The 15,668-nt window shown below is 48.5% G+C and overlaps 6 protein-coding genes and 1 non-coding gene across 7 annotated transcripts; 6 read left to right on the top strand and 1 right to left on the bottom strand.

The window, feature by feature from the left end:
• Positions 1–338: 338 nt before the first annotated feature.
• Positions 339–1,911, top strand: LOC112343305 (pentatricopeptide repeat-containing protein At2g39620-like). The gene is made up of 2 exons (XM_024666527.1): positions 339–1,764; positions 1,886–1,911. The coding sequence occupies exons 1-2, from the start codon at positions 339–341 to the stop codon at positions 1,909–1,911; spliced, it is 1,452 nt and encodes a 483-aa protein (XP_024522295.1).
• A 56-nt stretch (positions 1,912–1,967) lies between these two features.
• On the top strand, positions 1,968–2,666 carry LOC112343304 (pentatricopeptide repeat-containing protein At3g46790, chloroplastic-like). The gene has a single exon (XM_024666526.1). The coding sequence runs from the start codon at positions 1,968–1,970 to the stop codon at positions 2,664–2,666; it is 699 nt and encodes a 232-aa protein (XP_024522294.1).
• Positions 2,667–2,831: 165 nt separating this feature from the next.
• On the top strand, positions 2,832–5,753 carry LOC9645781 (dynamin-related protein 1E). The gene is made up of 15 exons (XM_002992785.2): positions 2,832–3,086; positions 3,143–3,311; positions 3,388–3,489; positions 3,546–3,596; positions 3,653–3,714; positions 3,777–3,867; positions 3,922–3,986; positions 4,040–4,234; positions 4,297–4,416; positions 4,474–4,544; positions 4,599–4,824; positions 4,891–4,941; positions 4,994–5,222; positions 5,283–5,422; positions 5,479–5,753. Exons 1-15 carry the CDS (start codon positions 2,949–2,951, stop codon positions 5,605–5,607), a joined length of 1,839 nt encoding a protein of 612 aa, XP_002992831.1. The 5' UTR covers positions 2,832–2,948; the 3' UTR covers positions 5,608–5,753.
• Positions 5,754–5,825: 72 nt separating this feature from the next.
• LOC9645758 (kinesin-like protein KIN-14B) lies at positions 5,826–12,143 on the top strand. The gene is made up of 23 exons (XM_024666493.1): positions 5,826–6,827; positions 6,900–7,023; positions 7,081–7,167; positions 7,225–7,398; positions 7,463–7,569; positions 7,623–7,754; positions 7,804–7,994; positions 8,057–8,188; positions 8,249–8,340; positions 8,395–8,519; positions 8,572–8,688; positions 8,749–8,904; positions 8,965–9,117; positions 9,171–9,236; positions 9,291–9,346; positions 9,400–9,625; positions 9,686–9,877; positions 9,925–10,149; positions 10,205–10,555; positions 10,616–10,714; positions 10,775–10,915; positions 10,966–11,124; positions 11,188–12,143. The coding sequence occupies exons 1-23, from the start codon at positions 6,576–6,578 to the stop codon at positions 11,800–11,802; spliced, it is 3,972 nt and encodes a 1,323-aa protein (XP_024522261.1). The 5' UTR covers positions 5,826–6,575; the 3' UTR covers positions 11,803–12,143.
• Positions 12,144–12,719: 576 nt separating this feature from the next.
• LOC112343308 lies at positions 12,720–12,912 on the top strand. The gene has a single exon (XR_002991232.1). It is a non-coding gene; the product is annotated as a U2 spliceosomal RNA (small nuclear RNA).
• Positions 12,913–12,925: 13 nt separating this feature from the next.
• Positions 12,926–14,677, bottom strand: LOC9645780 (aurachin C monooxygenase/isomerase). The gene is made up of 9 exons (XM_002992761.2): positions 14,484–14,677; positions 14,330–14,437; positions 14,056–14,268; positions 13,949–14,005; positions 13,770–13,901; positions 13,494–13,706; positions 13,340–13,430; positions 13,171–13,273; positions 12,926–13,115 (listed from the first exon to the last, which is right to left on the bottom strand). Exons 1-9 carry the CDS (start codon positions 14,649–14,651, stop codon positions 13,001–13,003), a joined length of 1,200 nt encoding a protein of 399 aa, XP_002992807.1. The 5' UTR covers positions 14,652–14,677; the 3' UTR covers positions 12,926–13,000.
• A 243-nt stretch (positions 14,678–14,920) lies between these two features.
• Positions 14,921–15,466, top strand: LOC9645757 (major pollen allergen Bet v 1-A). The gene is made up of 2 exons (XM_024666525.1): positions 14,921–15,062; positions 15,180–15,466. Exons 1-2 carry the CDS (start codon positions 14,921–14,923, stop codon positions 15,464–15,466), a joined length of 429 nt encoding a protein of 142 aa, XP_024522293.1.
• Positions 15,467–15,668: the final 202 nt, after the last annotated feature.

Raw genomic sequence — 15,668 nt, 5'->3', positions numbered from 1 at the left:
AGTGGTGATGGATGACTACAACAAGATCAACTAAGGATATATTTATAATGCCTAGCATTGTGATTGAATTAATTGTATTAAAAGAAATTTTTATATAAATATCTATATATTAGGAAGTTAATTTTTATTTTGCACAATGAAGGACAATTGTAATATTCACCCTTCCAATCAAGAAAGGTAAAAACAAATTGCCCTGCAAAATGCAAAAAATAACTACTTTATAAATTTGAAGCCTAACCAACACTTACAGAATTAAATTTTAAAAGTTAAAAATGATATTTTATTTTACCAATTATTATTTAGAATAAACTGAAATATTCTGTGAGATTTTAGGGTTCATGCTCGCGCGCAGAGAGAAGGCGCCGTGGGGATTCGTGAAGTACATTCATCTTCTCCGGCATCCAGTCGAGGATTTCCGGGATTTGCAGGCCGTGCTGGATGATCTCGATCGCAATGCCGCGCGCGCGAGCTCCTTGCCGCAGCAAGATTGGGCGCGCATTCTCCAGGCCTGTGGACGGCTCAAGGGGCTTGCACTAGGGAAGCGCTTCCACACACACTTGGCGGGCTTGGATCAGCTGGACAGGGATCCGAGCGTGGGAATCCCGCTCCTCAGCATGTATTGCAAGTGCGAGAGCGTCGAGATCGCAAAAACAGTGTTTGATCGTCTCCGCGAGAGGGGAGCTGTGGCGTGGACGATGCTCATCGGCGGATATGCCCAAGCCGGGCATCAGGGAGTCGCACTTCGTTTGTTCAAGGCGATGATGCTGGAAGGGGTGAGGCCGAGCGAGGTGACCATCATCAATGCGCTCACGGCGTGCTCCAGCCCCCGGGAGCTGCGAGATGGAGCTTTGATCCATCTGTGTGCTGCCGAGAGCCAGGTGGATTGCGAGATAGCAGTCGGGAACACGCTGGTGAGCATGTATGGCAAGTGCGGAAGCTTGCTCGATGCCAAGGCGGTGTTCTACAGCATGCCTTTGAGAGACCTCGTCTCCTGGAGCATCGCAATCTCGGCCTGCTCCAGGTACCAGGGCTGCGAGGCCGACGTTCTGGATCTCTTCCAGCGGATGCTGCTCGAGGGGCTATCGCCAAAGCATCTCACTCTCGGGATTGTTCTCAACGCTTGCGCTCGGATCGAAGCTCTGGAGCGAGGTATGTCGATCCACCAGAGCTTGGTGCAAAGTGGGATGACCACCCTGAACTACGCTGTTGGGATTGCTCTCATCAACTTGTATGGCAGGTGTGGGAGACTCGAGGGCGCTTGCGATGCGTTCCAGGCGATCGAGGAGCGCACAGTTGTGTCGTGGAACTCGATGATGACGGTTCTAATCCAGCACGGGAGCTGCAAGAGAGCTGTGAGCTTGTTCCACGAGATGCTCCAGCATGGCTTTAAGCCGACTAAGGTAACTTTCATGACGATCCTGAGCTCTTGCACGAAGAGGTCGCAGCTTACTGACGCTCGCTTTCTTCATTTTGCCGCAGCTCAATGCGGTTTCGAGAGGGATGTCTCCGTCGCGAACGCGCTCATAAGCATGTACGATGCTTGCGGGAACTTGGAGGTCTCGGAAAGGATTTTTTCGGGAATGGAGGTGAGGGATACCATCTCTTGGAACGGGATGATATCGGCTTACATCCAGCACGAGCAGACGAGCATGGCCAAGACACTGTTTAGGCTAATGCTCTGCGAGGGCGGAGAACCAGACCGAGCGACTTTGGCTCACGCGCTCAACGCTGCTGCCAGCCTCAAGGAAGTGGAGCTCGTTCACGGTTTTATCGCGGAGAGAGGGGATGAGTTTCATGAAATCCTGGGAAGCGCGCTGGTGGCCATGCACGGGAAGTTTGGGACTATAGAGGAAGCTCGCAGGATTTTCGGCAACGTGAGGCACAGGGATATCATCTGCTGGAACGGGATGATCGGAGCTTGTGTTCACACAGGACATCCCAAACAAGCCTGGGAGCTCTACCAGGAAATGGAAGAGGCCTCGGGATTAAGTCCAAACAACATAACTTACGTAGCGGTGCTGGATGCCTGCACGGAGATGGGAGCTCTCGACAAAGGCAGACAGGTTCACGCGTCCATTCCCGAGAAGCAGCTGCGTTCCTCCATCGAAGTCGGGATCGCCCTCGTCAATCTCTATGGCAAGTGCGGGAAAGTGATTGAAGCTCAGCGAGCCTTTGACGGCATGGAAGTCCGAGACGTGATACTCTGGAGCTCGCTCATCGCAGCCTACGCTCAGCTTGGTCACGTAGACGAGACGCTGCTGCTCGTGAAGACCATGCAACACGAAGGCTTGGAGCCAAACCGAGTGACTTACGTGAGCGTCATCTCGGCTTGCAGCCACGCTGGGCTCATGGAGGAAGCTTACAGCTATTTCCTGGCGATGATCCAGGATCACAACATCGCTCCCACTTGCGAGCACTACCGCTGCATCGTGGATCTCTTGGCTCGAGCCGGGCAGCTCGACGAGGCCGAGAAGCTCCTCACCAAGATCGAGAACATTGGACCGCTGGCCTGGATGACAATGCTCGCGGCTTGCAAGGGCCAGGGCGATCTCGGACGAGCTCGAAGAGCTGCCAAGCTTGCAATCAAGTTTAATCCAGGCTCCTCCGCGGGATACATAGCTCTCTTCAACACCTATCTTGGAGAGACGACGGAGAGCTCGAGTTAAAAGAAGATTGGCGCCAACGCGGTGTGGATCGAACTCGGCACCACGTCTTCGTGTAGAAAGAATATGCCCGTTAGAGCTGTCAAACGGGCGGCACATTTAAATAGGCGGTCTAAAAGACCGAAGGCTAAGTGTAAAGTTGTCTAGTAAAGTCCGTGTCCTCCATTTTTTGCTGGTGCGCTAGGGTTTTCGCGGAAGGTAGAGGGTCAAGGCGCGGGCGAGAACAAGATCGCATTTCCTCGCGCTCGTCGATCGATCTGATCCCAGCTCGTTTCAGCGGAGATCATGACGACCATGGAGAGCCTCATCGGGCTCGTAAATCGGATCCAGCAGGCGTGCACTGTGCTGGGGGATTATGGCGGCGATAGCTCGCTCCCGACGCTCTGGGAGTCCTTGCCGTCGGTTGTCGTTGTCGGTGGCCAGGTATGTGATTGATCTTGTGCTCCGGGGCTGATCGAGGTGAGAAATTTCTGGTGCAGAGTTCTGGGAAATCGTCGGTGCTGGAGAGCATTGTGGGGCGTGATTTCCTGCCCAGGGGATCGGGAATCGTGACCAGGAGGCCCTTGGTGCTGCAGCTCCACAAGACGGAGGGAGGAGCCGAGTATGCCGAGTTTTTGCACATTCCAAAGAAGCGATTCACGGATTTTTGTGAGTTTTGAGCGTGTGAGTTTTTCGTTTATTTTGCGAGGTTCTAACAACGCGTTTTGGAACTCGACTTGGTCAGCTCTGGTGAGGAAAGAGATCCAGGATGAGACGGATCGAGTGACTGGCCGTAGCAAGCAGATTTCTCCCATTCCAATCCAGCTGAGCATCTATTCGCCAAATGGTAACTAGACTTGAGCTTCAAGTAGAGTACAAATCACTCACGCTCTCCTTGTCCAGTTGTGAACTTAACGCTGATTGATTTACCGGGATTGACAAAAATTGCTATAGGTAAGATGAAAGCTTTTTATTAAGTTTAAACTCACTCCAATACGGCTTTTTTGCAGAGGGTCAGCCAGACAGTATTGTTGCTGACATAGAAAACATGGTGCGGTCTTATGTCGAGAAGGTATGCGTTTTCGTATGTAGGTTCAAGTTAGAAACATAACGGTCTCTTTCTTTTCCTGTCAGCAAAATTCTGTCATTCTCGCTATCTCTCCAGCGAACCAAGACATTGCAACATCTGATGCTATGAAGCTAGCAAGAGAAGTGGATCCTACAGGTAAATCTAAGGTCTTGAGCTGTTCTTTATAATTATTTTCATGTCCTTGTAAAGGTGAACGGACATTTGGTGTGTTAACAAAACTGGATCTGATGGACAAAGGAACAAATGCTCTTGACGTGCGTAGAGTTTTGTGTCTAACTGGAGACTTATCTTTCGCTTTACTCTTCAGGTTCTTGAGGGGCGGTCATACAAACTACAACATCCATGGGTTGGAGTTGTCAATCGCTCACAGGCCGATATCAACCGTAGCGTGGATATGGTAGCTGCCAGGCGTCGTGAAAGAGAGTATTTTTCCTCCAGCGCCGATTACGGTCATCTGACGAGTCGCATGGGTTCGGAATACCTTGCAAAGATACTTTCAAAGGTAAATCCAAAGTTGAACTGTTTGGTATGGACTCCTGATGACTGAATGAGGACCATATGCAGCATTTGGAAGCTTTTATAAAGGCGCGTATCCCAAGCATTCTTTCGTTGATAAACAAAACAATCGATGAGCTAGAAATGGAGTTGAACCAGTTGGGGAAACCCGTCGCTGTTGATTCCGGGGTAACACGAATTGTCTGTCTTATGTATTAGTATTTGCCTGACGTTTGCACTTTCCAGGCGCAGCTATACTCGATATTGGAGCTTTGCAGGGCCTTTGATCAAGTCTTCAAGTCCCATCTCGATGGAGGGTTGGTTTCTCAAATTTCGACCATCTTCTAGTAGCACTCACTACTCCTTTTCAGACGACCTGGCGGTGAACGCATATACACTGTTTTTGATAATCAGCTCCCTGCTGCACTTAAAAAGCTTCCTTTCGATCGGCATTTGTCCATACAAAACGTACGAAAGGTTGTGATGGAAGCTGATGGTTATCAGCCACACTTGATAGCACCTGAGCAAGGTTATAGGCGGCTTATTGATGGCGCTTTAGTATTGTTTAGAGGTCCTGCCGAAGCGGTTGTTGACGCGGTAAGCCACTGCTAAAACTGCAATACATTTTGCTTTGCCCAGTACTGAATTTCTTTTCATCTGCAGGTCCATTTTGTTTTAAAGGATTTGGTGCGCAAGGCTATTGGAGAGACGATGGTAATATTTTTGTGTTTTACATTTTAATGCTTATCTCACAGTCGCGTTTCAGGAGTTGAAACGCTTTCCAACTTTACAAGCCGAAGTTGCCGCTGCAGCCATTGAAGCACTTGAGAGATGCAGGGAGGAAAGTCGAAAGTTTTGTTTGCGCCTGGTCGACATGGAATCAAGCTACTTGACGGTGGAGTTCTTCAGAAAGCTTCCGCAAGAGTTCGATAGGGGTGGCAACCCGTCTGCAACTACCATGGATAGGTACACAGACTCTCACTTGAGAAGAATCGGTAAGTGCCTCGTCTGGATTCGTGTTGTTGCTCATTTGCTCACTTTCTTGTTGTGGACAGGGTCGAACGTCACAAACTACGTCTGGATGGTCTGTGAGACGATCAGAATCTCAATCCCAAAAGCTGTCGTGCACAACCAGGTCCGGGAAGCTAAGCGGTCGCTGCTAGACAACTTTTACACCCAGGTCGGCAAGAAAGAGGTACGGTTGTCTTTTAGTATGGAACAGCTAACTTATTTACACTTCTGTACGAGCAGGGCAAGCAGCTAGCTCAGTTGCTCGATGAGGATCCAGCGTTGATGGAGCGCCGAACGGCCTGTGCTAAGAGGCTCGACCTGTATAGAGCAGCTCGGGATGAGATCGACTCGGTGGCGTGGGGTAAGTGAGAGTTAAGTGAGTGTGAGCTGGGGATGTACATTACTAGTCCATAGGAGATTCATTTTGAGAGCGAAGGGGGAGAGTCTGGTGTCTTCTTTCTCTCTTGACATATACGTAGGATGATGAATATATACTATTAGCGAGCGTTTTTTTCTAGTTTTGCTGTTTTAAGTCTAGGAGAGTTTTTACTGTTGTTTCGCGTGGGGTGTTGGGTGTTGCTTGTGGCCTTGGAATTTCCAGCGTTTCTCTTGTACTTGGTGGTAGCTATGTAGTCGAATTCGAGGAGTACTTTGTCGCAGTGTGTGTGCGTTTGCTCGAGTGCCCAAACAGCGTACCTGCTGATGAGGACGTGAAGGGTGTTTTGCGCCTGCGTGTTTTGCTTATCCGAATGCTTTTCACGGCTTCCTGATTCACACAATCAAAAGAAAAAAGAACGCTCAAGAACGAAAAAAATGAGGTGATTTGCTTGCCACAAAAAAGAAAACGAAGAAAAGGTTTGGACATTGAGATTCGTGCATGTGGGTTCCATTGGTGTACTGATGTGGTCATTGTTTGTGTAGCAAGGAAGAAAGATGAGGGGTATGAAGAGCCTAGAAAGATCACAGCACAGGAAGTATAATTAAGCAACCTCGAAGGCCTCAACATTCTTCGTCCGGCGAGCGACTTTAGCCAGGACATGAACCATCATTGGCTTTTCAGCTCCAGGAGATTAGAGAGGTGTGGAGATTGATAGATTGATTGATTAGTAGGAAGGAGGAGGTGCCAGGTGAAGAAATGGGGGGCTAGAGACAAGAGCGGCGGCATGGGCATGCACAGGGATTCTAAGCAGGCTCTTGGGCGATTTGGATAGCGGGCTCTGGGAGTTGGGTTGTGCTCCATTTTCTCAATTCGATGGCGGTCAGATTGCTCCCGGAAGGATTACCTGCGCTGCTCAAAGTTTGGATTTGTATCGTCAGAGCAGGAAACTTTGTGTAGGATGGGAGAGTCGTCGGCATTCCGGAGCTGGAGCTGGGAAGTGCCAGCGTTTGAGCCCAGGAGTTCTTCCGCGGCGAATAGCACCTTGTGGAGTGACGAGGATGGAGACGATTTGCATGCCTTGACGGCGAAGGGTGGTCGCAGGCTCTCGCTGCCGGCTCATCTCAACAGCACTGATGAGAGGCAGCAGCAGCAGCAGCAGCAGCAGCAACAGCTTTCCAGCAGGCTCTTGAAACTGAGGGAAGAGCTCCTGGTACGCCCTTCCCCTCTTTTTTCTTCTGTTTGTCAAGTCGGTCTTCTGAGTGGTCGATTCGTGTTTCGTCAGGGGGCTCGGAGCGAGTTTCTAGAGATCAGACAAGAAGCTAATGATCTACAGGAGTACTCGAGTGTAAAGCTCGATCGAGTAACTCGCTATCTTGGTGTTCTCGCGGACAAAACGCGCAAGCTCGGTAACGAAGTTCTTGTTTCGTCTCTCACTTGGAGTTTAATCTGTGGTTAACTTGTAGATCGGACGACAGCGGAGTATGAACTTAGGCTCGCCATTTTGAGAAAAGAAAAGTGTTTACATTTCAACGAACTAGTGTCTAGCAAAGGTACGTCCAAACCGAGAAAGCAACAGGGTGACCACAATTTATTTTTTGTGGCTGCAGGAAGTACTAGAGTTTTTGTTCGTGCTCGTCCAAAGCTTAGTGATGAAACGAGTACGGCACTTTCGTTTCCTGACGAGTGCACCGTTATCATCAACCGAGCGGGTGAAAAGTCCTCCCGGCTCCAGCCCGTAGAGTTTCGTTTTGATCGAGTATACGAACCTCGTACTTCACAAGGTCTAATACGCTTTTTCTTTTTACCTTCTCTTGAATTGGCTTTTCCCCTTCCCATATTTTCCAGGAGAGTTCTTCCAAGATATCCAGCCTTTGGTACAGTCGGCGCTAGATGGCTATAATGTTTCAATATTTGCGTGTGGTTCTAGTGGCTCTGGCAAAACTTACACACTGGTAATGGAGCGTTGTAAACTTGCTCTGTGTTGATTACCTTTGCATTCTCGCAGGAGGGGCCGAGCCATGACAGAGGCATGTACTTCCGAGCCTTCGAGGAGCTTTTCGATCTGTCGAATGGAGAAGCTACCCCTTCGTCCAAGTTCACGTTCTATGTGACCATGTTTGAGCTCTGTAACGACCAGGTGACAATTTCTTTTTAATTTTCAGGTACTTAATTCTGAGAAATTTCAGGTTCAAGACTTGCTTGCAAACGTAGCAACTGTTGCGGAAGGTCCTGTTAATAAGATTCAGATGGAATCCTCTGTAGAGCTACTGCAGCTTGAAGCCGAGAATCCTTCAAGCTTTGCTAGAATCTTCAAGGCCGGGCTACAAAACCAGCAAATAAACGGCTTCAAGGCAAAAAACATGAGCTCTCCATGCCTGTGTGTGTCTCCTCTACTCTGTCTCGTGTTTCTTCTAACGTTTAAGTCTTGTGTCTTTTAAGGACTGTCACCATTCACGTAGGATACTCGAACAGTTCCACTGGTGAAAAGCAGTATAGCAAGCTGTCCCTTGTCGATGTACCTGGAACCGAGCAGCAAATGACTACTGAAGGAGTTAGCCCGTGCTTTTCATCGTGAGTACCCTCCCACAGTTTGTTGATCTGTGAGTTTGTTCTAATCATTCGTTCACTCAGACTAGTTGAAGTCATATCTGCTCTCGTCTCTAAAAGGGACCATGTACCATATGCAAATTCGAAGCTAGCGAGAATTTTATCGGACTCCCTAGGTAAGTACTTCTTGTCAAGTTGATAAGTAGTGAGTAGCGTGCATTTGTATGTAGGTGGGGACTCAAAGACGCTATTGATACTGAACATCAGTCCAAGCGATGTGAGTCTTGATGTGACGAAGGCATGGCTCAAGATCGCAAAATTCTGCAATGATTCGTCCCGAACTTTACAAAACAGGGTATGCCGTTCGTATGCAGCATAAATACTCATCTACCATGATGTGCGAACAGATTTACGAAGAGCAAAATCAAGAGCTCAGGATCGAAGTGGAAATGCTGAAAAACTCATTGAAAGCGTCTGAAGACCAATGCGCACTTTTATTCAAAGAGATGCAAAAGTCTTGGAAGGTAGCTCTATTCTTCTTTTTTTGTCATTGTTTCCTTCGCTAAAGAACTATATCTGGTTAGTCTCCAAGTACTGCTGGAGGTGACGATTCAATAGAGCGGAAGTTTGAGAAGGATCAAATAGTTCAGCTGAAAACTCAAGTAGCGCAATTTGCGAAGTATGACCGCGACCAAAAAGCCGAGCTGGCAAGTCGAGCATCGAAAATCTTGGCTCTTGAAGTAAGTTGAGATCTCCTTAAGACTCTTTGTTTGAGTTTGTTTTCTTTTGTCTGTGAACAGGACAAACTGCAAGAACTTACTCTGCAGTTATCAGAGATGAGAGCTAGAGAATCTCAAAAGATAGAAAAGGTCATTCGAACGACATCGGATTTAAACGGCACGTCGCCTGCGGCGAGGGAAGAAGAACTCGCGAAGCGAGACGATCTGATTGAGGTAGTCGTCTTGAATGTCCTTTCCTTTGTCAAGCTTGTTTCATTTATTTTCAGCGTTTGCACGAGGAAAACGAGAAGCTCTTTCAGCGGCTCACTGACAGAGGTATCTTTTCTCCAAAGGTACGCATAAATTTCATGTTTTCCTAGTTTTGATCTTCTTTTTTCCCCCTCAAGATTCGTCAACCGGATCCTCCAGCAATCGACAATCTCACCTTAGGTGACTCAGTCAAGTACGTACGGAATCTAAGAATGCTTGCATGTGTCTTTAAGCACTCTTTCTCAGGGATTCTGCCAAACGTTCACCTTACAACCAAGTTCCAAGCACTAACTTGAACAATAACACTAACACAAACAAGAGCACTCCAGAAATGACAAATGCTTTGCAAAAGACAAATTTTAAGTCCACTCCAGCCGGGGAATATTTAACCTCTGCTTTGTCGGACTTCGATCCTGATCACTACCAGGGCTTAGCTGCTATATCGGATGCCGCAAATAAACTGCTTATGCTGGTACGTTGTCCTTCCTCCTGAATACTTATATTCTTTATATCCGGCTTTCGATCTTTCCAGGTTCTAGCGGCTGTGATCAAAGCCGGTGCCACAAGGGAACATGAGATGCTGGAAGAGATTCGGGGAGCTGTATTCGCATTCATCCGCAAGCTAGAACCGAGAAAGGTCATGGATACAATGCTGGTTTCCCGCGTCCGAATATTGTACGTGCGTTCTCTTCTAGCGAGAGCAGCGGAGCTGCAAGAGATTAAGGTACGTAACAAAAAGAAACGAGCTAACTCAAGAACATTCCTTTTTAGGTGCCTTCCGTGGACAGATTCTTTGAAAAGGTCGGATCCAAGAGCAGTAGAACATCCAGCAATGGGAGCAGTCCGACTCGTTCTCCAGTTTCCAGCCATCTGCATTCCAGCTCAAGGAAAGACTTGATAGATGGTGAGAACATACCATCCTTCAAGATTAACCTGAAACGGGAGAAAGCATCCAAACTATCCTCAATCGTGCTAAAGCTCAGAGGCATCGACCAGGTAAGCTCATGAAAGACCACAAGTGAATCTTCTCATTGGTAGTTATGTTACTCAGGAAACTTGGAAGCAACATCTAACGGGAGCAAAGCTTCGCGAGATGAACGAAGAAGCGCGGAACTACGCAATCGGGAACAAGAAACTGGCAGCCTTGTTCGTTCACACGCCTGCTGGAGAGCTTCAGAGGGAAATACGTGGGTGGCTTGCAGAAAACTTTGAGTTTCTGTCATTAACGGGAACAGACAATGCGAGCGGTGCCCTTGGCCAACTGGAGCTCCTTTCCACAGCTATCATGGACGGTTGGATGGCCGGACTTGGTATTCCAACACGTTCTACAACCGATGCTCTGGGCCAGTTGTTCTCCGAGTATACCAAGCATGTATACATGTCTCAGCTACAACACTTGAAGGTAAAGTTGGAGATATGTTTTCGTCGATGAAGAAGTGTGTGTTTCTTTTTACTTGATCAGGATGTGGCAGCCACTCTGGCTACAGAAGAGGCAGAGGATCTTGCACAAGTGACCAAAGTCCGGTCGGCCCTTGAATCCATTGATCACAGGCGAAGAAAGGTAGAGTGGAGATATCATCTTATTATTCTGTAGTTTACTGTTGTCTTGTGCCCGACACAGATATTGCAACAAATGAGGAACGATCCCGCTCTCCTCACTAAAGAAGAAGGTGGATCTCCATTGCGTTGCCCTTCCTCCGCTAGCGAGGAAGCCCGTATTGCATCGCTTATCTCGCTCGAAGACATCTGTAATCAAGCCGAGGTATGTTTTGTTTGTTTTTCCTCATGGCCAACCTTTTGTTTGCCTATCAGGAGATACGTAAAGAAGCACCACTAAAAGCCACATTTACGTCCAAGAAGAAGTTCATGCTGTCAAGGCTCGACTCGCTAGTCAGCCAGACGTCTGCACTGTTGTCGATTGATCACGCCTGTGCTCACAAGTTCATCAAAGCAGCCCGCCGGGCAACCGAGGTATATCATTAGTACTTGTGTCACGTTTCCAATTCGTGAGCTGAGCACTTGTGCGTTCTAAAGGCAGCGGCGGCGGCAAGTGACGGAGCAACACGCAGGAGGACGGCTTCTTCCGACGACGGCAAGAGCGGCGAGCTGTCATCCTCATCAGGCGACTGGGGAAACGACGCCAGCATGAATCCCGCCAGCGAAGTCGTGCAATGGAGCGTCCTCCAGTTCAACAACGGGACAGACACACCATTCATCATCAAGTGTGGAGCAACGTCGCTGATGCAGCTGGTAATCAAGGCCCAGGCAAGCAACAAGAGCAGCGAGAGCAGCGAGGCGGCGGGGCGGGAGGTGGTGGCCATCGTGCCGAGCCCGTCCATCCTGTCGGGGCTGTCGCTGGAGGAGATAAAGCAGGCACTGCAGCCTCTACCGGAGGCGTTTAGGCAGCTTGCCATGGCGAGGACCGCCGACGGGACCCGGGCAAGGTACTCGAGGCTGTACAAAACGCTGGCGGTGCGCGTGCCGGCATTGAGAAGCAGTGCCGAGCACTTTGACACCGACTTTGCGGGTGGCGGTGGCATCAAGACGACGCCGCAGCACAGCAGGAGCTTGCAACAGCAGAGGCAGCAGAGGCAGCACATCCACGCCAGAAGGGCATCCGAGTCGGACAATTTCCTCAGCGACTACTGAAAAAGGGAAGCTAGTTTTGTCCCGGCTCCTGAAGATTTAGCCTGGTTTCCTTGCGACAGGAGGTTGAAGAGCGTTCACACCAGCGCGTGCATAAGAAGCCACCGGAGCAGTGGACACAAGCTTCCAGCCGCGTGGTTTTGAGCCTCCGGATTCAAGGGACAGTAAGCGGCAGAAGGCGTCCAAGAGCAGACTCTAGATGAACACCGAGTAGAGCCGGACACCAAACCACAAAGGACGTTTCTGTAACTCTCGCTGAAGTTTTTGTATGAGACATTGCACCTAAAACCTGAGGAGGAGGTATAAGTTGTTTTTACTCTGGGAAACTCACGCTTGCCAGATTATATGGTTGGGATTTGCGTGATTCATCCTGAGTGCCGCGGATCTGTGCCGGATACGTTAATGTTTCCATGGTGTGATTTGTTACGGAGAACTGTTGAGGTTTCGACTCAAAGACGCAAGCACGGCAGCAGAAGCTGCTCTTGCTGCTAGCAGCAGGATGGGGATTCTTCACAAATACTCTGACCTCCACAAAGTGGTTGTCCTACCTGCATGACACTTTCCAGTTGATGTGATCTTTTGAGAGGCCATTATGCTCCACCTGAGCCTCAAAGCCTTAGCTGCATTCTCCTTTATGCTTGTACCAAACATATCAAAAGTTTAAATGATAAGCAAGAAACTCCCCAGAATTTTTGTCGTTCCAAGAACATTGTCTCGTCCTTCTCAAGACCTCGCAGAAGTTATCGATCAATTCTCGAAAGGCGCAGGGAAGCTACTGTCCCTAATATGTACCCTAAACACACACGTCGGCACATGACGTGGCCAGAGCCACGTCGGCGCGCGCCCTATCCCACATGCAAAGGCGTAGAATCATGCCAGGGGCTTGAGTATATAAACAGAGGGCTGGGCAATTAGAATTCATACCTTTCTCGGCCTTTTGGCTAAGATCAAGTGTAGTATCTGTTCTTATCAGTTTAATAGCTGATATGGGGCCACGTGCCCCAACGCTATTAACCTAATTTTTTGTGGGAGGAGGGCCACCGGTAGCTTGCTACCCGGCCCTCCACGTGTCGCTTTGGCCTTACACTACCGCCTTAGCCTGGCACAACCCAACCCCCCAAATTCAAAATTTAAGCAGCAGTAGTCGCAGAAGCTTCGTTAAAAATAGCGAACATGCTTTTGTTAAAAAGATTTTCCTATCCTATTGACTGTAGAGCCAATCGTAGAATTCCTGAGACTGTAGTTGCCGCTGTGAGGCTGCAGATATCTCCTTTGCACGAGGAATTCTTCGTGCCTGATACGCCTCTAGAGCGCTCCTAGAAGAAGATATAAAAGGAGTCATAATGACAGAAAAGTTCTTGCCAACTTAACTGTAGATTGGAGCAACTTGAGACTTGCATTGCGAGCTCAAGTCCGTCCTCAAATGCCATGTTTGCGCCCTGGCCAAGTGCCGGTGTCACGGCGTGAACAGCATCTGTTTCAATTAAAAGAAGGTAACATGAATCCAGACTTCTTTTCTTCCAAGTTTAAGAAAACATACCCCCAAGCAGGACGGTGGAACCTTTAGACCATTTTTCAAGCACCGGCAGGTCCACAACTCTGCGTTCCAGAATGAGACCTGGTTCTGTAGCCTGAGTAACACAGGGAAGACAAAAGTTTTAGTAACATATTTCAGAAAGTTGGAAGTATCCCACCTCAACAATCTGAGTGGCGAGGCTCCATCCTTTATAATACTCCAGGAGTCTTTCTTTCATCTCCAGCGTGTTTGTAGATCTCCTTGCCGTGTCGCCGTTTGTAGCTTCATCTGTTACACTCAAGGCCCAGTAGAGTTTTCCGTGAACTCCGTTCACGATAAACACCGTGCGTCCATTAGCAGCCGAGGTTGTAGCTCCAGTACTGTTGAGCACCTTTAGATTACACGTCCAAAAAAAAAGAAAAAATTATAATTCTCGAAGAAAGATGATGGATACCTTGTTCTGGCAAAGACTAGAGTCGATTACAGCTCGCCACATTGTTCGTCCGTTGTCACGGGGAGCTATGGGACCAAACAGCGAAGAACGCACAGTGGATCGAATTCCATCTGCGCCAATGATCAGCGGAGCCTGAAGAGAAAAACAACTTCAGTGCTGCCTTGAAGATGCTTTTAGACCTTCACGCTGTAGTGCTCCTCTCCCTTGGTAAAATGCGCAACTGAGCCATCTTCTTCCTGTAAGATCATGCTGATCAAGAAAACTAACGGGAAGATTCAGACTCTACCTGGCTGACACCAACGCACTGATAGCCTGTGTGCTTGCAAGCGTCCGGAAGTTCTTCCGAGAGTATTCTCAAAGCATGCTTCCACATGATTGCTATCATTGGATGACCATACTTTTGCTCCATTTGAGAGCTCAATGACCATTCTCCGAGCTGAAAACTAGCATCCGGAGGAACAATGCTCGATTTAGAGTCTGCGATACCTTCACGTCTCATCTGTTTGTTCATGCTTGATAAAAGAAAGAAAGAAAGAATGAAAGCGAGAACAATGTCTGACCTTTGTTACCAGCTCGGGACTTCCTTCGAAGAGTGCCCGGCATCCATTGGGAAACAATGAAATAAGTGTGCCTTCTCCTCCAGATATGATAGAATTTTTCTCATAAACCTGTGAAAGATTTGAGGAAAAAAAGTTTTAAAAGCGAGGAGCAAACCTGGGCATCGATTCCGCGCTTCCTTAGCTGAATAGCTGCTGCTAGACCTCCCAGTCCACCACCGACAATCACCGCATTCTTCACTTTGGCATCCTCAAATTCCATATCTAGCAGCTTAAAAGATGGTGCAGCAACACAGGCTACGAGTGGGAACTGGAGCAAGGGCATGGCTGCACATAGCAAGAGAAAGATAAAAAGATTATCCTGGAATGAGATGAAACAAACGTAATGGAAATTATGCTAAAGCTAAGATGAATGCTTCTTACTATAGTCTAGCAATGAAGGAGCCCCCCTCTCGAGACAAGAAACCTCTCGTTTTCCAACGAAATGTGAGCTATATATGCATGCCCAAGCAGAGAAAAGTACTTAGAACTTACTTCCTTTGATCTAGCTCCTGCTGCTTTACTTTCCTTTTCTCTCTGATCTGATCGATAACAATGGTGGCTGGATCAGTTGCAACGGAGCTGCAGATCAAGGTCCCCCTAGAGAGAGTCTGGAAAGCAATCAAGGACAGTAACAACATGTTTCCAAAGGCCTTACCCGACGCGTTCACGAGCGTGCAAACCGTCGAAGGGGATGGTAAAGTTGGCTCCGTTCGTCTAGTCCACTTTGGGCCTGGTACAGTTGCTCTGATCCGATAGTTTTGAAATCGAAGTCTGTCCGCTAACAAGTTCTTCTTCCTCGTGTATGTTGCAGCCATACCTCACGAGTACGCCAAAGAGAAGCTCGAGTCGCTGGACGAGAGCAATCACTCGGTAGTTCTGTCTACGATCGAGGGCGGTCCAATCGGTAGCCTGTTCAGCAGCCAGACAGCCACCATCAGCTTGAAGCCCGTGGAGGACTCCGGAACCAAAGTCACCTGGAGCATCGCGTATGACAGCCTCGTGGAGGATCCTCCCCTGGACAGGATGAAAGGGAACGCCGAGAAAATCATGCGAGGCGTCGAGGCCTACCTGCTGTCCAACAAGGATTACACCGAGTAAGTCAGCCAGGAACAAAGAATAAAAGTGCTGCTAAAATGAAAAGAACTTTCAATGCCTTCATTCTGTGTGAAAAGAAACCACGATCAAGGTCTAAGTTCTTGCGCGCGCTCGCTAGATGTCTTTGCCATCTCTGTCATTGCAAGGATCCTCTATACGGTGATAGAGTGCGCTCCCGGCCGTCTAGGCTCACGCAAAAGCTCGG

Source organism: Selaginella moellendorffii, unplaced genomic scaffold (assembly GCF_000143415.4).
Source record: "Selaginella moellendorffii unplaced genomic scaffold, v1.0 SELMOscaffold_142, whole genome shotgun sequence".
NCBI classification, from domain to species: domain Eukaryota; kingdom Viridiplantae; phylum Streptophyta; class Lycopodiopsida; order Selaginellales; family Selaginellaceae; genus Selaginella; species Selaginella moellendorffii.
Note: the sequence above shows the minus strand (reverse complement) of the source record. Positions and strands in the feature narration are given on the sequence as shown.